General features: G+C 36.5%; 2 protein-coding genes across 3 annotated transcripts in view; one reads left to right on the forward strand and one right to left on the reverse strand.

Annotated features, from left to right (window-relative positions):
• LOC135694806 (tRNA (32-2'-O)-methyltransferase regulator THADA) overlaps positions 1-14,615 on the forward strand; it is a 41,980-nt gene extending 27,365 nt beyond the window's left edge. For both annotated transcript variants that reach the window (XM_065213690.2, XM_089110379.1), the window contains 10 exons: positions 326-473; positions 3,782-3,932; positions 4,575-4,800; positions 5,486-5,874; positions 6,214-6,360; positions 6,863-7,439; positions 8,740-8,994; positions 12,143-12,227; positions 13,731-14,018; positions 14,389-14,615. In XM_065213690.2, coding sequence (XP_065069762.2) covers positions 326-473; positions 3,782-3,932; positions 4,575-4,800; positions 5,486-5,874; positions 6,214-6,360; positions 6,863-7,439; positions 8,740-8,994; positions 12,143-12,227; positions 13,731-14,018; positions 14,389-14,463 — 2,341 coding nt within the window. In that variant the 3' untranslated portion in view covers positions 14,464-14,615. The remainder of the gene's footprint in view (positions 1-325; positions 474-3,781; positions 3,933-4,574; positions 4,801-5,485; positions 5,875-6,213; positions 6,361-6,862; positions 7,440-8,739; positions 8,995-12,142; positions 12,228-13,730; positions 14,019-14,388) is intronic.
• Positions 14,429-23,134, reverse strand: LOC135688057 (beta-1,3-galactosyltransferase 6). Its single transcript, XM_065204762.2, has 3 exons — positions 22,971-23,134; positions 20,781-21,187; positions 14,429-16,137 (listed from the first exon to the last, which is right to left on the reverse strand). Exons 2-3 carry the CDS (start codon positions 21,171-21,173, stop codon positions 15,349-15,351), a joined length of 1,182 nt encoding a protein of 393 aa, XP_065060834.2. The 5' UTR covers positions 21,174-21,187; positions 22,971-23,134; the 3' UTR covers positions 14,429-15,348.
• Between the last annotated feature and the right edge of the window lie 43 nt (positions 23,135-23,177).

Raw genomic sequence — 23,177 nt, forward strand, 5'->3', positions numbered from 1 at the left:
GATTATGATTATATTATGATTATGATTATATTATATTATATTATATTATATTATATTATATTATATTATATTATATTATATTATATTATATTATGTTATGTTATGTTATGTTATGTTATGTTATGTTATGTTATGTTATGTTATGTTATGTTATGTTATGTTATGTTATGTTATGTTATGTTATGTTATGTTATGTTATGTTATGTTATGTTATGTTATGTTATGTTATGTTATGTTATGTTATGTTATGTTATGTTATGTTAATGGTATTTTATATAAAATGCTATTTTGTATTTAAGGTAATTTTACCATGTTTTCATCCCAGTGCTGGTCTACCTATGTTTTTGCAGCCGCTCATCTCTGCATGCATTTCGTCTCGACGTTTCGATTTTGCTGCATACATTGAAAAGTTGATAGATATTGCGAAAAGGCCACTACCGTCTTCTGAGGAGGAGCAGAGCGATCTTCCACAGGTGAGGACAGTTTCCAATGGGTTTGTCACTTAAGCTGCTTTTAGGTCGTTTTATGTTCATTCTTTTGGAAAACTTTTATCTAATTATCTTATTATTCTCTGCTATTGTTGATATTTGTGATAAAGAAGTACACACGTAAAATTTGGTAATTAGATGATCGGGACTGCATTTGTTAGATTCGTGTCCTCTATTTTTGAAGTCTGAAAGTTACTGGGTTCACTTCTCCACGAATTTGTTTCATCGATAATTGGTATTTTGTGTTACGAAAGCATTATGAATGCTACGTAGCCTGTTTGCATACTTGCAGATCCAGAAATGTTCACTAGCACTTGAATGCTGTTTCCATATATAGAGGGCACTAGCTGGTTTTGTATCGATTAGAGCGAGTGCTTGGAGCGTAGATAACTTTCATATCGTTGAATTTTAAAATCCTACCTTCACCGACACTTAAAGGGCCTTTCCAGCCAAATTTTGCACTTGCATTTCATTGGCTAATCTAAAGGAGTTTAACCTGCTGATCACGAATTCGTTATTTGTTGTTCGATATTTTTTACAGTTTGTGAGATATAAGCTCTTGCATTTCGATAATTGAATTGAATTAACCGACAAAAACTTTTCGGTTTGGTGACACTGTGACGCAATTTTGACGCCACTGTACATTTCGTTAGTCTCGCCACAAACCGAATCGAACGACGGCGATTCGCAAATTGAACACTGCAAGTGATGGTACTCTCAGTTCTGTTCCACCGGCTTTTAGTTTGAGCATTTCAGAAACCAATTCTGAAGCCTTTAGTTGTTTATCGTTTCTGGAGAACAGCTGAAGTGTCAATTTCGATTAATTATACGCGAGGGAAGAGCTGGAACAGGGGCCATAGCTTTGTGGGTCTACACAGGTGATCAAAGCAAAGTCGTGACACAGCATGTACACATTCCGACCCGCAGACTTAGGCCCCGTTTACGCGAGAGAGAAAGGAACGGATCCAAAAGATCCGGACCTTTTAGGTACGATATGTGTACGATCCACAAGCGTTTACACGAGATCGGATCCTAAACTATAAAACGTTTACATGGGAACGGACCAAAATCGAATCTCTCTTTTAAGGCATGCGCAATGACAAGGTAATTGTTAATTTTCATTTTGGCGGGAGAATATCTAAGATGGCGTCATTTGCAAGCAACGATAAGCGTTCATTTTTACATTGACAGACGAGGAGACAGCTTTGTTGATGAAAATATTTATGGATTACAATGCTGCTAAAATGCAAAATGTGAAGACTGGAGGACTGTTAGGTCGAAATACGAAGACATTCTACTTAAATTTATCGAGGTCTATCCAGAAACAGCAACATAGGACTTTCAAATAGCCAGGATAAAGAAAAATTACAAAAGAAAAGGTGAAAAGAAAATAAACAAGATGAAGACAGGGTTCAGAAAGGCTGTCGACTGTGGAAACAAGAGTGGGGGTGGGAGAGTAGTTTCTTTGTTGTATGATGAGTGCTGCGTACAATTGAAATAGCCTCCATTGACCCCAGCAACAGTCTCGTTTTACTGCCGTGCCTTTGCGGGTCCGTATCTTCCCGTTTACACGGCGCCGATGAAGGTACGGATCCAAATGGATTCGCTTTCGAATCGTACCCAAAAAGGTACGGATCTCTCCCAGGAAAGATACGGATCCTACCGTGCCCGTTTAAACGCAAGGCCTATTGTAGCCAGTTTGGGTACGGATCTATGCGGATCCGTTCCTGTGTAAGCAGGGCCTTAGACCCCGTTTACACGAGAGTGGATCCGATCCGGATCGGATTGAAAAGAGTACGGACAGGCCTTGCGTTTACACGGGAACTGGTGGATCCGTATACTTTTGGATCCGCTATCCGAACACTTTTGGGATCGCTTTCAGAAGTGATCCCGTATGGGTCCGATTTGGACCGGATCCCGTGTAAACGGGTGGATCTGGTCCAGATCGGATCCGTCTACGTTATTTGTCGAAAGTAAGACAAAATATTTTTCAATTCGAGGTAGTTTGAATATGTAATCCGTGGCTTTTTGGCGCCAGAAAATCGAATATCAAGTTGACAGACTACTGTGTTGAAGAATTATTACGAAACGTTGATGATGTGTCGTCGTACTTTGTCCTCACAGTTTCCCAATCCTGTCAATCTGCAAGCTTTGCAGCTTTGTAGTCGAATTGTAGTTTTAAAAGTAGCGCAGTTTCTTCTTCAGTCTACGAAAATTGACTTTTTTTAGCGTTACCTCCCTCCATGTTCAGGTTGAACTGTGTTTTGATTACGCACAAAGTTCTGAAAACGTCATATGCGCGCCAATTTTCGAAAAGCGCATGCGCGTAGCCTGTTAAATTCATCTGGATCCGTTCCCGTGTAAATGCAAATGGTTCTGGATCGGATGCCGTGTAAACGCATTGCCATTTCAGGGATCGGGTCCAAAAGTATCCGGATACTTGGGGATCCGAGCTCCTGCTGTAGATTTAGATGCAGTTATCAACGCGTGACCATGACTCCTTCACGCTTCGATGGAAGATATGCGAAATTCATGGCGAACGAGAGCCGCACATTGTGACGTCAGAATGTCACCAAACTGATTCGGCTTTTGTCCTATGGCTGAATACACATAAGGCTCTACTTTAAGCTAAAATCTATGTTTTCGCCATACATCAGTGTTTGCAAACGACATACGACATATGACTTGCATACGACAGCCAGCTGTGTCTTTTATTATTCGATGTTCAATGCAAGCACGATGATTGCCTTAAGGGTCTATTGATTGATGCTTTCGCCTAGGGCCAAGTAAACTTGGTGCTAGTTTGTTGTATAAATCTAGGAAAGAAGGGATGTAGTACTGCAAAATTGATGTCGGGGCCATGCCAATGTGAAACTTTATGGAAGCAAAGTTTCCTTCATATGTCATTGTATAACCTGGATTTGGGGGTCGATTAATGTAGCACGCTGACATTGGAGATTGTTTGGGCTATTGGATTATCGGCTAAAAGTTTCAAACCTTCTTCCCTCTTCGTCTTCTCAAGCTGAAGCAAATTATAGTTTAGTTGCCTTTTGGCGAGTCTTACTTTGTCTCATTTTGTGCTCTGAATTTTAGGGAAGCATCTTTTCCAGCTGTTCCGTTGTATTGGATGACTCTTGACATTTGCTTAAAAATGCCTAAAGGTTTTTAAAAAGAATAGGTATTTTCCTTGTTGAGAGGTGTCAGAATAATTAGGATCTCTCAGATTTTGAATATCAAACTCAACTTTTCCTTACAAACAGCACTCTGAATTAACAAGGTTTTTTAATCTTTAGGTCCAGGCCTTGAATATACTGAAAACGATGTACCGAGACAGCTGGCTCGGAAACGAGGCTCTCAAGTATGCACAAGACGGGCTGATGCTTTCAGTTGAAGGGTTTTCATCGCATTCTTGGGCCATACGAAACGCAGCACAAATTCTGTTGGGTGAGTTAACATTTGTCAAAATTTTTGCAAATTTCCACAAATGATGATAAGAATTGACTTCGGCCTACCTAGACAAGTATGGGATTAGTTGCCTAGAGTTTTGCTTTATCGTCTTCAAGAATTCGAGATTAGATTTAAATAAAAAGCTTTTGATTGACTAACAGCACAGTTTTGATTGACTAAGTGAATTTTCTGAATGAACCGAATGTTTGTATTGTATCCAAGGGGATGGCAAAGCATAGTTAAAACGTGTCTTAGCTAGATAAATTTTTCCATTCAGAATACATTTTGTAAAGCCCATGCTCTAATAGTTTGTTCATGGTGAAACCTTTTTCTCAAACTCGCACAAGCTCAAATGGATCCTGTCTCAGTTTTTCGCAAGGGTACCTTAATGGGGAGCGCTTTAAGTAGAATTCCGCGTGAAGGGGGTTTAATAAAGTCATTACAGTATTATTCACTTTTTTTCTCTCTCTGTTATTCCAAATGCTATTCTTCAGAAATTTATAATTGCTAACAGACGGTTTAAACATAGAATATTCTGTACATTATTAGTCATTAATATCATATAGAAAACTGATGAATTTTGAAAATGGATGGAAGAGGTAATAAAATATTTGTGTAAGATTTGTCTTTTTATTTTAGGTGCTCTGGTTCCTAGAATGTTTGGCCAGAGAGTTACCCAAGCTGATAAATGGCATCACAATTCCCTCAGCACCACAATGTTTTTTAAAATGTATCCAAAACTCGAGGATTTTTTCATCGAAAAACTGCAATCTGAAGGTGTTTTTGATCAAAAGGTCAATTCTCTCTCATCATTGATCCCAATCTTGACTATGCTGTCAAGATTGAGGCCCTGTGGTTATGAGCTGTGAGTACTTTTTACTTGAAATTTGATGGCTTCATTTTTTGCTTGATGACCGAGCCTGAATGGCTCTTGCTGTTATGTCACCTTAAGAATTTATGACTTATTATTAGACTTTTGGAGAAGTTAACGGGAGAATAAAGAGTTCTAAACGATTCTATACTTGCGTTATTACGAGACCACGATTAGATCAAAGATTTTTTGAAATAGTAGAATAGAAGAAGGGCCTGGATGGCTCTTAGCAAACAGCAATTGTATGTATTATCAAAACAAGTGAAAAATTATTGGCCTTTTAATTACGACTCTGTGAATGCATAACGCAGATTATTCAAACCGAAAGCTGTTGGAATCCAGAAATAGTAGACATAACATTAAAGAGAATCGCTGTGTTGCTTGATGTATTTTTGTAAAGATCTGCTTCAAAGATGCGTTTGAGCTAATAACCGTTTAAAAAGTGTTTTCACCAATTATTGCTATTGTTCTCTGTAATAAAGTATATTTCTAAGATGCACTTCAATGTAAAGAATAGAGCGGTTGTAAGTTGCAACTCTGAGTTTCGCGCTTAATGCATTCGTAAAGGAACTGTTAAACTATCTGTTTTCCAAGGTATATGTTTTTAATACTTTCAATTCAAAACGCTTTGTATTCAATGCAATATTCAAAAATTTTGTTGGCAAATGTTTTGTTCCAGAGTGCAGTCAGATTTCTGTCCATTACTGAAACGTCTTATCGATTGTCCGGTTTACACTGTTCGCGAACTTGCTGTTGCATCACTGGTACAGTTTTTGCCTACTGTCGAAGTTTTTGGCTTTATTGACATGCTGATCAAGGATGCGACTTCTCTTAACGAAAACCTAAAGCATGGAATTATGCTTATGATAAAACATCTAATAGAAGTCCAGGATGATGACAAACGTGTTAGTGACGGTGTTACTGCAAAAATGCTGTTGGCAGTGTCAGGATCCTTACTGGGAAGTGGAATATGCGCTACACTCGCAACCTGTACTTTGCTAGAAATCTTCAAAATTATCTTGCCAAAATTATGTGAATCTACCAATAATGATGATATTTTGTTACGTGGTAAGTTTAATGTCCATGCGAGTGTTTCCTTTATGCCATCTTTTCACACAAATTGTCAAATGACTAGGCATTTAGTTTTTATTTTGATAAGCTCATCTGTTTCCATGATTTTTGCAAATTTCAATGAAAATTGTTTATATTTGTCATTAGATAGACAGGTTTTTCGATGCATATCGCAGGGTTAAATGGAAATACTGTACTGTCAGCAAATTCATTACACTCAAGTTTAAGTAAACTGCAGACTTTTGTCAATCAGAATAGCTATTGTTGTTAACTTATCCTAACGAATAAGAACATTTCAACAAACCTAGCGAATTCTTCTTTTTTTCACATTTGCAGACTACATCAAAACTTCATTGGAAGTGATGTTAGCTTCAATGGCGGATGTGTGTAAAACAGACTTAGAGCCAGGAAACTATTTATTTCTCAGACGGTTTGCTCAATTAGTTGTCTGTTCTGTTTTGCATTGGCAGAATGTGGATAACAGTATGTTTCTTTGTTTCCTTATAGTAAAATCAATGGCTATTTGTGTAGAATCAAATCTCTCTACCTCATACCTACCCATACACATATGCGATCCTTGTATAAGTTTTCAAATGCATAATGTTTTGCACTTTTAAATTGGCAAAAGACGACATTTCCTTTCACCCGAACCTGATATGCTTCTGGTGAAGCCAGGACTGTTCATGTATTGGCTGCTATTCTTAGCGTTGGCAGAGAGACAGACATTTGTAATATTGTTTTTTGAGGTACCTAGGCCTTTATGGCTACTTGAGTCTCGATATGTCTTTCTTTAACGCCACAGACACAGACAATTATAATTAACAGATGTAATCTTGTATAGTAATAGATTTGGTCCGAGAGAACACTGTCGTCAGAGGGCATTAATTTTAGCAGTTTCTTGCCTGGTTTTCCTTCTACGGTAGGCCAAGTTCTGTTTGATTTTCCTTTGCATAAAGCCAGGTTTTAGTTCTCTTCTTCTTTGTAGGTTTCGCAAGCAACTTGCTGTCAAACGCTCTGTCTCCCAAAAATCATACCCTATTGTTGGAAATGGCTAACGAACTGACACGTTATTTGAAAGAGGGTCACTTCTTTGAGATGTCCTTGAGACATGACATATTTCGCAAAATTTACGAGCAAATTTCCTTTCTGAAAGACAGTGAATTTCAATCAAAAATGATGCAGTGCTGTTTCTATGCACTCAAGGGTATAGAGATCTTCAATTTACCAATCGAGAGCACCTCGAGTCTGTTGAGTAGCTATCTGAATTTGAATATATCTGGAGCTTCGCAAAGATATCTTGCTTCATTTTTACCGTTCACTGGAATGGTGTTGAAGCATTTAGACCCAACTTCGATTGCCAGTGGAAGCGTCTTTGTGGAAATAAGCAATCTTTGGTCCGAAATGGTAATGAATTTTTCTCAGCCAGATGAAGGGGAAACTCTCAGATGGAGCAGTGTAAAGGCTGTTCAATGCTCTATTGAAAGTTTCCTAAAACTTTTCAAAAGTAACAATGATGCAGATGTTTCACCAAGATTTGATTCGGTGGCAACGGTTTGTGCAAGGTAGGCAAATGTTTAATCGTTCAATTTAATTTTGGCTTCCTGTTTTTTTTTCATATACCATGCTTTTGGTTCTAACAAAATGTTTACTTGTGAAGTTACTATTTTTCAGTGTTTGCATAATGTTTGCTTGTGAAGTTTATTTTGCTATACCATGCTATTGGTTCTAACATAATGTTTGTGGATTTGTTTGCTATTTTCCAATGTTTGCGTAATGTTTGCTTCTGATATTTGTTTTACTACATTGTCCCGAACGATAAAAGAAAATTCTTGAGAAATTTGTAATTCGAAATTACACAGAATGGAGAAAGGTGGCAAGTTGCATATGCATTTGCAATTACCTTTTGTGACCACGTTACCGCGTTAACATAAGAGGAAGAGCACCTTTCAAATAATATAATATTAGCAAACTAGAAATTTCATTATAACCTGTATGGAACATGAAACTGATCAGTGGAGTAACAGCAGGCAGTAACAAAGCAGAATTGCTAACTTTACTATAAGAGTTTTTGATAAGTATTTTTTATTGTTTACTCTCTTTAAGTTTCTGTACTGGGGTCCCTTCAGAAAATTGCTGACAGGCTACCCATTTTAAAAATTTGGAATCGAATTGAAATTGAAAAAATACTGGGCATTTACAGTTAAGGTATGATTCATCTTGGGCAGCTCTTAAATAACGTACAAAACACCCGTTTTCCCATAACTGCCTCCAATGAAGTCCTGGTTATATAAGTGTAATGTGCTTGAAGCTGACTGAAAACTTTCTAGTTTTTTTAAATATCGTTTTTACGTTTTCGATTTGAAATAATTGCTAGGCTCAAACTTCATGAACTTCATTTATTTATCTGATTTTTTCACAATTTATTAAGTTAATTAACCACAACTTATTAAGTTAATAAATTTCAAAACATGTGCCTTTTCATGGGCAACTACCGACACTGCATAGCGTTTTGAATTCTGCAAAATCTTTGAAAGAAAGTATCCAATTTGAAAAAGGGTCCGTTTTTCTGCGACATGCTGCCTCGAAAATAATAGTGATTATTTTCGTAAGCTTTTATTAGCTTGTTGATAAATGACAGCAGTTTATGGCAGAAATGGATGAATAACAGATAACATATATTAAGAGCTCTTTATCAACTCCAATACTGTAGAAAGGAAATTATGAAAATAACTGTGTAGTTTGAAAGCTGGCCTAATCCCTTCAAACATTGTCTTATTTTTGACCCAACTTTTGATTCACCAATATTCTTATTCAGTTGCTTTTCCTTGATTTGTCTGTTCATGTCAAATACTTTTTGTCCAGGCTCATTATGGCAGCTTTGACGTTAATTCAAGATGAAGATGAAAACATTCGTAACGCTGCTACTGATATTGCAGTTGCTATATCGCAGCTCAACGGCCGGGCAGCTTGGGATCAACTGCAGCCGAATCTAGCAATGAGGCTGGTACTGAATTACATCAAAGATAACATGCAAAATAATGCGGTTTTATTTGAGATGTTGTTTGAAAGCTTAAGCGGACTTGTAGGTCCTGAAGTTAACCCAAATGAAGACACTAGGTAAGAAGAAACTCTCTGTAGTTTTAGACTGATTGAATATGAACAATTTTTTTGCGGTACAGAATTTGAAAAAAGGCTTTGAAAAAAAGCAAACATTTTACGACATACTAAAAGCTTTTTCGTCTGACACTCCTCATAGCATAAAACGTCAGAATAAGGTTCCGAAAGAACACGATGGAAAATATATACCCAGTTGTGGATCGAAATAGGCCAATCAGAAAAACGCAAGCACAAGACCGGTATGGTTGACCAATCAGTGCTGCGAGCCTAAAGAATACGTAATCGCCAAATTTGTTTTAACTTTCGAAAGTTTGGTACGTTTTGAGTCACCTCTAAACTTCTTTCTCACCTCTTTGTTACTAAATGTGTTTGCTCGGAGTACATTTAACAATGGATTATCAACACCTACGTATTTCATCGCGTTTAGAAACCATATTTGCTCGAAGTTTATGTAAATACAAAACACAAAAATCTATGCATTTTATCTCCACTCCAGCTCCACTCATTTACATTTATACAAAGACCCTAGTAACATGTTTCTGAAATTAAAAAATGGCTTTTACAAGTGAACGGGGCTCAGTCAGAATGTAAGAAACTGTTCCTGTTTTGTTACTGCATTTTTGCACTGCGAAAAAAATTGCCTTGCCAAAAGTTGAAAAAGCCATAAAGGCAAATGAAAACTAAAGAGGGTTTGAAGCTTAATTATTGTTAAAGAATGATAAATTACGTTACGTTTTTGTTCTAAGAAGACTTAGGCCTACTCTTATCTTAGGAAAAACTTATCTTAGGCTTTAAGTAGAGGAATGTGCTTCAGATATAAAAGACACAACTAATTTTTTACAAAAAAAATTTCAATATACACACTATAACCCCACTGAGCTCATTGTTGGTTACGCTAGATGTAAACATCAAGATAAGGATATCGAAGCTTAGCCACGATGCCATAAAAATCAGTGTGGGAAAACCACCCCGCTGCATACTCTAAACTATTCATCAAAAAATTCTGATACTTATTCTCAAATATAATGAAGGGATCAATGTAATAATTCAGCAATTCGACAAAGTCACAGTCATAACTTCTTAAACCGAACAAAACAGGAATAATTGACCTTACGATGTTCATTGGGCACATTTTACCCTTTATAAAACCATAAGACAATCACACTTTCCATATAAAAATATTCTTTTAACACACTAAGATTATTGCAAAGGACAAAGAATTACAAAATAAATTGTCGCAAATCCCCACTCCAGTCCTACAAAGTCAAAATGATCTAATTTTGCTAAAAGCTAATTTTGTGTCATACACTTTAATGCAACCCATCTCACTGCCACACCCCTGCAACACATATCACAATATATCAAACCCAAATGTTCCACACGCGACATATGTACAGAAATGTATTATTTTTTATGTGAAGAATTTTATATACCTCTACAGCCACACTATGCCAATAGAATCGTACAAACCTACAGTTGTTCAGTTTGAATTCAGTTGTGTTACAAAAACGCTTCAATTCATTGATACACCTTTGCTGCCATTATCCCTGGATGCAGGGATGGAGGGGAACCCAGTTGTAGAGGAGCATACTGATCATAAAAGCTCCAAAAAGCTCTACCTGGCGAGGACTCAAATTTTGAAGCACAACATGCATATTTATGTGCCTATATATGAAGTTATAGAAATAAGACAGTATAGTATGTCTGTTCTGACACATGCTCCAGATATTTGGACACACTACTTTAACAACAAACTAGATTGCAGATCTCTCCCGACACAAGGCAGTGTTGCAATATCCGGTTGGTATTGCATCAATTTTTTCTTGGATTTCTGACAAGCCGTGCTTGTCTTTTTGGCATGGTTTTAAGAAGAGGCACAAATATCAACCACACTTAAATCTCAAGTGAAAGAAAATCAGAATCAATTTAGAAAAACTTTTCCCTCCATACCAAACTATCACTGACAATCCCTATTTCATGTCATTAGTAGTTTTTATCCTGTTACTTTTAGAACAGACAATTTCCAAGCATAAGCTACCTTCTCGCTACAGTTTTATGAGAAAAACATTAAAGGACAAGTGACACACTTTTCACTCTATCTTTTCTTTTCATTTACTAATAGATCATCATTTAGAAGTAAGTTTTTCCTGGTTTAGAACAAAAAATTCTAATCAGGGGGCGCAGGGGGCGCGATTTTCCTTTTTATCACGTGACCCTATGACGTACATTGTGATAACTCGGAATTTTTCTGTCATTAATAGAGAGTTTACGAAACACGACGCGACATGTCCAGACGAACTGAATTCGGTTAGAAGCGTGTTGTAAACGTTAATATTGCACTGTATACCAGTAGCAGCAATAACAAATTATCACAATCTACGTCACGGTGTCACGTGATTCATTTCCCGCCATAATTTGAAAAGGGTTTTTAAGTAGGAAAATGAAATCAGAAAGGAAAAATATTTCAACAGCACTCTCATACCGCATTTTACTTTAAGTTAAAAGAAGAAAAAAATTTGGCGCCAAAAGCGTGTCACTTGTCCTTTAAAGAATTGGGAGAAAATACTTGCCCTGCCAAAATAAGCTTTGCCCTGCGAGAGGGCCATATTTTTGTGGTTGGGGGGTTAATCACCCCCATACCCCCCTCAAGTGACGCCCCTGCAAGCACCACTCTTCAAAGCACTTTGCAAGAAGCAATTTTATTAATTCAACTGTAGGACCTTCAGGCCTGCCGGAAGCTTTTCTGGGGCTTGGGGCAAAAAAGAAAGATGGGGTTTGTGATGTCCTCATTAAAATTATGGTTACTTTTGTTATTGCTATTGTTAGGAGAGATTGCAACTTTGCTTCAATTTATAGGGGCTCCTCTCAGCTCTAGACCTAGGGCATTATTTGCCCTGCCCCCCTCACGATCGTTCTAACGATCTTGGGAAAATACGTCTTGTTAATGCACCATGCACAAGATAATGGCTTGTTTCAAATTTGGTTACTTGAGGATATCTTAGGCTCGTAATGTTTTACATATGAGTTCAATCCCTTGTTTTAGTTGAACAAACATAAATTTATAACTGTCATTAGCAAATGTTCGATTTCTTTTCAAATCTGTTTATCATCATGATATCTTACACGAATGCTTTGTTCCCCTTTCCAGGTCAACTTTGCTATTTGAACAAGAAAGTGCAAATCTTTTTGCTGAGAAGGCTGTGTATGCCAAGCAGGTCATGGGTCTTTTTGAGGTAAACAAACCATCATTCAACCTATATCATGGCCCTTTGTCACCGTTTCTTAACAATTTTGGCAAATGTGCACAGTGATTATGATTATATGCTTAACACAGGAGGGCTACTGGTTAAAATTTTGCATCATTTAGTTGGTTTAAAGCAGTAGTGCATTGTGACTTTGCCAACATTGCCCTAACTTACTTCAAACATAACTTACATTTACTCCCATATTGAATACTCTAGTTTAACTACCGCAAACTTTGAAATGAATTTTGTCCGTGACTTTTAAATCCTGACCGGGCGTCTAATGTCAAACAGAATCTAGCATTGTAGCCATTAGTTTTTAATCATAAGTTATGTAGTTGTATGTAGTTTAACGTTGCCTATTGGCCATGGAGTAGTCATTATCTTTCGCTCCCCTTGGTATCTCCATAAAGCATAGTAACTAGGATAAGTATGGTAGAAAGTAACATGTATTGTAATATCTTATATGCATAGAAAAAATAATATTCTAGTGCAAGATAATGCATGAAAGCCTTAAAAATGAATGTCTCCAAAGAATTCGTCATTTTCAATCTGCCCTGGATTACCAAAATCAGTCAAGTCCAGTTATAGCCAATCCGCACATAGTTTCCAGTTGACATCATCCTCGCTTTTCAATACAGCAATTCAACTTCAAATCTTTTTGTACACAATTTTTTTGACCCTAAATTCGGATTAAGAGCAAGAATTTTAGTCTACTTGGAAGTTATCATTATGTTATTGCTCCCCATATTGGTTTGATGAAGACATAGAGATAAACATTTTACAAGGGGTTTGACCGTGATTTGTAATTAAGGGGGTGAAGTTTCACACGGGGTAATTTTTGCGTTCAAATCTCTTAAAATCACCCACAAACCAGTGAGAATCCATAAAACCAATAGGAAAACTAGCATGTGCTGGGTGTGCAAATTTCAAATTAAAGCAACATCGCAAATATGCAGTGTAAGCTGCGGAAACAGATAAATTTGAAAACGGAAACAGGCTTTTTAGCTTGTTTTTTGAAGCAGAAAGATGTTAACACTGATTTATATCTTTTTTCCTTTACTTAAACATGTTAACACGGCGTACTTTAAGCGTTTATAGAAAAACTATGGCAAAACGAATACAGAGCAGTTCGAAAACGTTTTCTTACTTGGGAACTTCAAGGTTCATTTTACATAATTGGAAAGATGGTTGCCTTTCTAAATCTCTGCAAAAAATAAATAGAGGGTAGAAAATAGTTTGGCAGAATAGTTTGTTACAGATGTGCAACTTTATCTTTCATTTTCAAAATTGAGCATACACCTCAGCACATTTCACTTTGATAAACCTTTCTCAAATAAGCCTAAATAAGTCAAGTCAGGAACTCCAACCACAGACCCTTGGATCTGTAGGCAGCACCTCTAACAACTGAGCCATCCCCGCACACTAAATTAATTCAAGGTAAGTAGTTACCAGTGACGCTATTAAGACCATTATCTTCGTCCTCTTTTACAGGAGTTGGGAAACCATTTCAGAACAAGTCAACACGAGAGCTCTCTTCAGAAAGTGACAGGCTGCATAAAGCATTTTGCAGAACAGTTTATTTCAAAAAGTAAATTTTGGGCTGATGATGATAAGGATGTCAAGGAAGATTGCAGATTTCCAACATATTTTAATGAAACTTGCAATCCAAAGATATTTCTATTTCTAACATTGGCTTTTGGAATCTTGCAAATGGCAGACAGTGTTGCTGCCAATGATGTGGTTGCAAAGATAAATGAGTTTATCCACACTATTTCTAAGGTTAGCTTTTACTATTGTCAAAACACTTAAAGTCTGACAGCACTCTAAAGTGCCTACTGTCTAGATATGCTTCTCAGGGGCAGACACTTAGTCAAATATTGGGGGGCAAGCCTATTGTTTTAATAAGATGACGTCACAATTCCCATTGTTTTGGAACAAAAGACCATTGTCCTCTAAAGTATTGGAGGTCACCCCCCTCGCCCCCCAGGTGTCCGCCCCCTCACCCACTGATGCTTCTATCGAATCTAACATAAACCATATTTTGTGTTTTTTGCTGAATTCTTGATGGAAATTTTAAACAGTAATTGTAGTAGTTAATGCAAAACTCTGTTTGATTCAAAAACTGAAATCATCTTGCATCTCCTTCTAGGGCAAAGATCAACATCCATTTCTGGAAAATGAAGACAGAATGGGTTTTGGCAACATACATGAACAATCAAAATAACTTAACAACAGTAAGGTTCATACTCTTTTAGCATTAGTTTACTGACATTGTTTTTTGTGCTTCAAAATAAGCAATTTGAAGGGTGAATTAAATTTACCATAAAAGATTACCTCAAAATAGATATGAAAATGTATTAATGCCAGTCACGATGATATGCTTGTTTTTATGCTTCAAACTGAAAATCTGAGCAGTGAATTTAAATAATCATATAAACAGTACAAGAACACATCAAACAAAAAATTAAAATTTATGAATATCAGTCACAATAACAGGTATCGAACTAGCTTTTTCCAAATTATCATTCCTTGGCTGTTTAATGTCTGTGTTGTGTCTGGTTGACAGCCTTCTCTGGTTTTAGTTCCCTTTGGAAACACGTCTAGATATTTCTTTATAACTGTTCCTTGCCATGCAATAAGTATATAAACTGTGACAATCTTAATAAGAACAAACTGGGTTAAGAGTCACAAACCCCGTGGCACATATTGATCATATTGGAGGTACTGATAACTGCATGCCTTGATATTTCAAAATATTATTCATTACATGGTTTTGTGCCATTTTTGGTTAAAAAGACTAGATCCATTTCATATACTAAAATCCTTTTTTCAAACAATTGATACAAAGAAACTGAGCAAATGACTCTACAAAAAACTTTTGGAACCAAGTCCTGTCTTCCTCTGCAGATAATTTTAGTACCATAAATAAGGGTTAATTAAATAAGGGCATAATATTTCCTTGAGCCATTTTCCTTATTAAATAGAAGGTTTACTTTAATCCAAAAGGGTAAAATTTTCAGTTTACAGAGTGACAGTTCTGTCTCCCCTGACTATGAATTAGAGGGACCTACTGGTTACCACACAGCCATTTTCCTAAATTGAAGTAGAATCATTTATTCTGTCCTTCTTCCCTCCCACCATAGTCCTTGCCATTTCCCTTTTGCTTTGTAGTATCCCATACTGGGTTGTCAATTAGTTTCTTGGGCTCATACCTCCAAACACCACCAAAGACACGCCAATCAAAAATTTGTGGAACCTTACATTTACCAGAATATTTGTCCAGATTACCATCAGAAATTGCATTGCCTTCTTTCAAGGTCCACAGAAGTCTCATGTCTTTTGGATAGCTGCCATGTACTCCAATATATCTTGTGCACACTTTTTTGAAGCGTTCAGGGACATCACCAAATTCCCGTAAAGGTGGGTGATGATGGAGTCTTGGGTCATGATTATAAAGAGATTGTATATTCAACTCTTGAACCCATGTTGCTATCATTTGATCAGCCCATGGATGACCTTTGATAACATTTGGATCTTGTTTAAGGAACTTCTTGATTAGGTCATTGGAAAGAAGTATAATGCTTTCTTCTGGTCTGACTATGTTTGACAAACAATGCACATATCCCCAATGGTATAATTTGCGCATTGGTAAGGGCAGCTCGTGGAGAAACCTTTCTAGGCAAAAAAAGTAATCATCATCCATTCTCATGAAATAATCAAACTTATAATTTTTCATTGCCCAAATCATGTGGTACAAAAACCTCCTTCCGAATTCCACACCACCTTTTAGCTTTTGGAATGCAATATCTTTATGTGTTTTTTCTTCCTCTAAAAGTTCCCTACCAGTTTTTGTTGAAGGTTCAAAGTAGTCTGTCATAAATACACATGTAACTTTGACCTGCAAAAAAATTAAAAAGAATTTCATTATGTTGAATATTACTTAACACTGAAGTCGCAAAGCAGAACTTAATAGTTATGTTATCACTGTTATCATCTTGTTATCACTTACGATAGTCAAGGGCCTAAGGTGAAAAATTTCCAAAACAAAATTACGAGGTGAAGGGGCCTTCATTGCTACTGATTTTGGCAGGAAAATAATGCGCCATCTCAATTGCTTTCTGGAATGAAAATTAATTTTAAGGATTATTCTATTGTTTTGAGAACAAAAAATACTGGGGAAACGTTGAAACCAATATACAGAAATATTCTGAAAAAAAATTATCAGAGCATTGATAAACCAGATAAAATAAAGGCAATTTTGAAGAAGCACAACACACTTCGTTCATATTTAAAACTGGAAACATTTACAGATAAATGATATTGAAACGTGATGAACATCGTTTAAAAATAATGTTTATAGACAGGGCAAATAGCCTTACAATCTGACATTCAAGCTAGTGTTTGTTTTCTCAACAGATTTTTGTAGTAGGGAGACCAGGCTTTCATAATCTGCCAGGTGACCTTTTGGAAAATGCCTGGATGTCATGTGACTGATGACGTCATTTAACGGTAAAAATCAGACAAAATCATCGCTAGCTCTTTACTGGAGGGTTATTTTTTGACACAAATCAATTGATAAATTGATGTATATTGAAGCATAATTTGCCGACATAAGTATTTTCATTATGATGTCATCAAAAGTTTTGCATGACGTCATCAAAGATCTAATAGTCAAAAAATGACACGTTGGTATAATTTTATTTTATTATGACCCTAGATGTCAGCAAAAGCATTTCTTCCCTTATTTTTTCAATCAAATAATTAGTATTTAGATGATTTAAATTAAATTTGTGCGAACCGCAATAACCAAGGAGGTTTGAATAAGGTAGTCGTCACTATCTGACAAGCAACTAACAAAGTTCCAGAATGATTTTGCATGCTAACTCGAAAATATGCAAAAGTAGTTGTTGATGCAAAGGATACTCGTGTATGTGTGCTGCGTGTTCATCCAACACAGAAGTGCAAACCAAAAATCGAGTGGCTTATGGGCATAAACAACAAACGAATAATAATGGAAACTTTTAATTTTCAATTCAAATAAAACAGCAATTACAAATTTCATTGTTACAAAGGTAATTCGCAATTGGCTAGCCTTGATTTACAAAGAAAGACAATTACAAGTATAAACAAAAGAAATTCACAAAAAGGGTAAATATGTGTTCGTCATTGTTTGTTTTAGAAGTTGTCAGTAGCAGAGGTCGTTAAATAGGTAGTACGGATAGTAAAGTTAGATAGGTCACGAAGCGGAGATGATTTTCGCTGATATCTAGAGCGTTTCGCATGTCGATAGAAAAGGGGCAGGAGAGACCAAGGAAACTGATAGAACGATAAACAAAGATGAAAGAAGATAGGCCCAGGTTAGGATGTTAACGAGATGCGAGTATTTCTCTTATTTGCGGTTAGCATTAACATCCAAGTTAGTTTCGTATCCTACTGTTAGCTCGAGTATGAATAGGCGAAGGTCAGAAGTAACTAGAAGTAGATCAGGGCGGAAAGAGTCTCCTGTTATGATAGAGGGTGAGAGATAACCTGGAAGGTCTGCGTAAAGAGAGCAATTAGGTATAGCTTTTTAAGACTGTGCTAGGAAGTTTAATGCAGAGTTATGGCGCCATGTGAAACGGCCTTCTTCGAGGTATATTTTGCAGCCTGCAACAATGTAACAAACGTTTCCGGCATATGGCAAAAAGTGCAATCGGACGACTGAGTAATGTTCCATTTAGATAGGTTTTTCGCGTGGCATGGGTGTTTCTTTGGTGTTTGATAGTAAAATTTTAAATGTTCTTGGGCATGTTGCTTTGAAACCGTGGTCCATATTTTAAGGGCTATAGGAAGAGAGTGGTCAAAGATGAAGGAAAGAACGGTACCTTGAGATATAAGATGGTTTTGAAGGCGCTCTTTATGTTCTGCTCAAACTGACCGAACTGGTATTTTGACAGAATAATGCCTCTTAAGGCAGCACTTATGGGTAAATCGAGCCAACGGCGGATAAATGCAGAAACTTGATTATCAAGATTTTCGACGATCCCGGTTTTTGATAGATCGGCTACTGTGAGGTACCACGAAACTTGTGAGAGAAAATAGCTCTTATAAAGAAGCAGCTTATTCTTTGGATGGAGAGGTGAAGAATCAATTTGCGTTAGGAGTTCTATATTATTATAATATTAGATTATTAATATAATAATAATAATAATATTTGAGGTATCGCTGAAACTTTTGGTTCCAAAATTTGCTGTCTTCTCCCACAGATTCACGGAACTATGGGCTGAGATACAACTGCATACAAGCACAAAAATGATAAGGTTACTGTGAAAAAGCTAACAATGAACGATAAACAATGTGCGCTTAAACAAGTCATCATTAAAAGTCTCTCAGTAAGAGTTATTGCAGACGCATTAATCAAATCTGAAAACAAAATCATTTGCAACACTTCCATTAGATCCACAATCATTTGAAGTCCAAATGGTTCACAGGAAAGCAGCTTCCCCATCTCCAAAAAAGTCAAAAGGACATTTAAGGTGTGAAGAGACAGCTTGCTTTGCAGCACAAGGATATGAAGATGACCCAGAAGATGAATTTACCCATGAAGAAAATTATGCACCTTCCTCCCCTATGCTAATACCTATTGAGCGAAGACATCTTGGATAGCCTATAATAGTGCGAAGACATTCTTCTGACTCAGTGCAAAAGTCAAATGCAGATGCAGAGAACTTATTGCCCGGTTCAGGGTGGGACCATGACTCTAAACCAGACAATAATGACTTCGGAGGACGACTACCTTATTCGAACGCACAAATTTAATTCCTTGGCTATTGCTGTTCGCACAAACTTAATTACAATCATCTAAACACTGGTTATTTGATTGAAAAAATAAGGGAAGGAATAATTTTGCTGACATCTAGCGTCATAATAAAACAAGTTATACCAACGTGTTATTTTATAAAAAATAAGATCTTTGATGACGTCATGCGAAACTTTTGATGACGTCATAATGAAAATACTCATGTCGGTAAATCATGCTTAAATATACATCATTTGAAAGCTTGCAATGAGACGAGTCAAAATATGTAATTTATGTCAAGAAATAACCCTCTAGTAAAGAGCTAGCGATGATATTGTCTGATTTTTTACCATTTAATGACGTCATCAGTCATGTGACATCCATGCATTTTCAAAAAATTCATCTGCCAGATTATGGTCTCCCTACTACAAAAATCCACTGAGAAAACAAACATTAGCTTGAATGTCAGATTGTCAGGCTATATGCCCTATCTATTAGTGATAAAAATTTTATTGTCCAAAAAAATTGACAGCTTTGATTTAAATAGTGCTATTCACAAAACTGTTCTTGTAGTGAGGGAGAAAGGGAAGCAGCTGCCCCCCAATGCGCAGGAAGTTGGTGTCTGAGAAAAGTGCAAAATTGTAATAAAATAGCACCTCAGGGAGGGAAGGGGGGTTGATATTTCAGACAAAGTTAAAACGTCTTGAGCAACTGCAAGCCAAAGACTGTTAGAAATATTCTGAAATGTATTTTAAGCTAATCTAAAGGTCGTGGTTGCAAAAGTGTTCAGCTTGCTTTGCACTCAGGGGTCCCTATTATCTACCTCTACAGAATATTTTTCAATATCCCCTCATTTTAGGGTCTAAATAGAAAAGTCCTTCACATCCTTCTACATTCTTGATAAAAGGTTAAGCACTCCAATCCTTAAAAAACTTGATTCTGAAATGGTTGTAGAGGATTTTGCAACTTTTGACTAAGGGTCAGCAACAAAAAGATATATATGATGGTTGTTGTGTTTGAGTGGCCAACCTTTACCACAAAAAAAGCCATAGCTTTTCCAAACAAAAATGGGACATTTCCAAAATTCTTAAAGGTGCAGTCAGCAAAATTTTTCCAAGGGGTTAATTTCCCCCACAAAAATTTCCCCTGTACCCCCTGCTGTCTGACTCCTCTTTGCCCTTGCAATCTTCCAAACCTGGATATGCCACTGCTCACCTAGTGTCAATATTGAAACTTTAAAGTCCTAGATTTCTGCTAAACAATCTTCTGTAAGTAATAGTTTAGTCATCAGAGCAAAGCTTGAAGTTTCTTAACGATAATTTTTACTTAAGCAGTACATCCTTTTTAAAAAAAGCTTCATTTCATTGTCATTATTTACAAATGCTTCTCAGAAATTTTGTACAGAACTGAAACTGAAAGAAATTGTTCCACTTTGTTTTAAACTGAAACTCAGTAAGCTTGCAAATGCATTTGTTAGTCATCAACCATTGTTTCTAAGCCCTTTACCTGGTAATTTTGTTTTAGAAATTGATCGCCTTAGGCTCTCAACCACTGTGAGCTACCATTATTGACTATCATTTCTATACTTTTGTACCCTACCTGCACATGAATTATAATAGATAATCACCAGAAACATACACAATGGCATGAGTGTTATCAAATAGTCTAAGAGCTTTATCTTAGTTCTTTCATAAGAAAATTGGGTGTGGATAAGCATTTATTCTAAAGTAACCCAAAAAGATGCAATCTTTCTTATGCCTCACCCTTTCACTGCTTTTACATTGGGTCCACCAAGTGTCCCTGATTGCTGATCTTCTGTCAATCCTTCTTGGGGCAGATGATACTATGATTAGGAGGTTTGTTTCAATTTGGATTGGTGGGTTTGGAATTTTGAATCTCTCATAAACTGGATTCTTGTCAAGTTCCAATATGGCTTTTGGTACTTCTGGTTGTGCCAATTTGGTACTAACTGTATTATCTGCTACGTTCTGCTTTTCTAAACGAGAAAGTATTCTTGGTCCAGTATGAAATTTGCTATGATATACTTTAACATGTCCAAAAGGCAACTGAAGAAGAAGAACAACACAAAGCTGCACAGCCAGTAGCACTATGAAGACTTTTTTCAAGAATGAAGATCTTTCCTGGTTTATATCCATGATGTGCAGGTAGCCTGTAGAAAATAATGAGCTAATTATCAGAATGATTTACAAGGACTGTCTCTCCATTAAAGAGGTATTTAAGACAACTTTATTTAGGGACTAGAAAGTGACTTGAGCTTTCTAGAAACTCCTTTTAATGGAGCACCTTCTTTATGCTTAAAGCAAGGTCCCAGTGGTAGGAAATTAGATTTGACTTTTCCAGGGAGTCTCCAGTCCAGTTCATGGTACCTTTTTCAGGAAGGGCCTTGTGGATAGGGACCTTTTTCAGCAAAAGAATTTAGCAAAATTTAGTTGAGTTTTTCCTTTCTTCAGCAGCATTGTAATGCTATAACAAAAATTTAAATTGAAACCGATGAAAAACCAATTTAATGCTCAGTATGTTTTCTTCAGTCATGCAAAACCCCCTACAAAATTTACATTTAACAATCTCTAAAATGCACTGATTGCAAATTCGTAAGATGCCTAATCCCATTTGTCAACCAATTTTGAGAGTCCACCCCAAAAATTTCACTATTCATCTTTTTATCAAAACCATCATGTTTGTTGTTATAAGCTCTTGCATTACTTTGCAATGATGCAATTTTCCTGATATACTTGTAATAAATAATTTCTAAACAGAGTTACATTGGCAGTGTATTCACTTAGATGAGCTATTACTGCATGAGGCCTGTTTGCGATAGGGACTCTGTAAATTGCAACTCCTTCTTAGTCACTTTTTATACAAATATTTTGAATGTATTTGGAAAAAAATTTGCAAGCTTGCTGATCAGTCATCAGCTAATGTTGCTCTCATTTCACAATTGCAATTAAGGTAAAAGATATAGATTACATCTCTACAAAGTACAACATTTTTCATTAAAATTTGAAGAAATACATCTCTATTTTGCTACACTTCTATAGCAGCATAAAGTACTTTTTCTTAAGGCCTAATTAGTGAGAAATTTAACACATGGTCACACCATTGTAAAAATTGAAATAGGCCGGGCAGTGCCTGATGGTGGGAGGAAAATGTTTGGGCTGCTATGTGGTCTCTAAGCCTGAAGCCCATGAAATCAGGAGGAGAATGGAGATCCCTTTGCAATTTATCAGGATCTGGTACCCAGGGTGTTATCTCAAGTCATGGGTGGATCTCAAATTAATCCTGATATGATATGGGAGAAGATTTTTTGTTCACCACACCCTCTAGTTCTTCTGTAACATCTACTTTGGGTACACACCTGTTACACCCTGTTACAAACATTTTTGTAGCTTGTCTTCACAATTCCTAAATTATTTGATACTTCCAAATCTTCTACTTTATTAGAGCTGGCCTGTAATTTATTGAAGTCACAAGACACTGAACTAGCTATCTGATAATATAGCATCACTTAACATGTGGATATATGGGAAACGTTACCAATATGGGGGCAGCGCCTTATACTGGGGGAAACGTTACCAATATGGTTGATCTATTCATTTCTCTTCCTGTAGCTAGGCCTTATTGAAAAAGAGGATTGTTGCTCGGATTAGGAAGATTGCTAAATAAAATTAAAAAAAAACCAATTTATTTTTTGTAGAATGCGTGAGAATTCTAGTTTGATGCGTGTGATAGTGATAAAAGGGCCGATAATAACATGAAGATAAAATTGTTAACGCTAAGAGAAAACAATCAATCGATATTTTGGGCATCTACATTATAGATACGGACAAAATTTTACGTTATTAATTTCAGATAAAGGAAAACAAAACAAGCCTTTAACTAGCATATCAAGGCTTAAGGACAGCGATAACAGAAAAGCGATGTGCAAATCTCACCTTCACATTTCACGCTTCCAGGGTTAGCATCGCTTTGTGTATTCTTTGATGTGGAAATGCGCCGTCGTTGAGAAAATGCGCCGTCGTGGCCAATTTTCTCCTTCGCATCAGACCTCTGTGCTCCTGCGATTCGGTTGAGTTTTTTGAGAATTTTTCCGTTGTTCGTCCAGAAGCTTTAAACTGACTGGTTTTAATGTCTGCTATTTA

Source organism: Rhopilema esculentum, chromosome 10 (assembly GCF_057945365.1).
Source record: "Rhopilema esculentum isolate cy_ngs chromosome 10, ASM5794536v1, whole genome shotgun sequence".
NCBI lineage: Eukaryota > Metazoa > Cnidaria > Scyphozoa > Rhizostomeae > Rhizostomatidae > Rhopilema > Rhopilema esculentum.

Coding starts and splice junctions, on each gene's coding strand:
- LOC135688057 (XM_065204762.2), bottom strand. CDS start 21,173: ATGGATATAAACCAGGAAAGATCTTCATTCTTGAAAAAAGTCTTCATA. Junction 16,138..20,780: donor AATGTAAAAGCAGTGAAAGG/GTGAGGCATAAG, acceptor ATTTTTTTGCAG/GTCAAAGTTACATGTGTATT.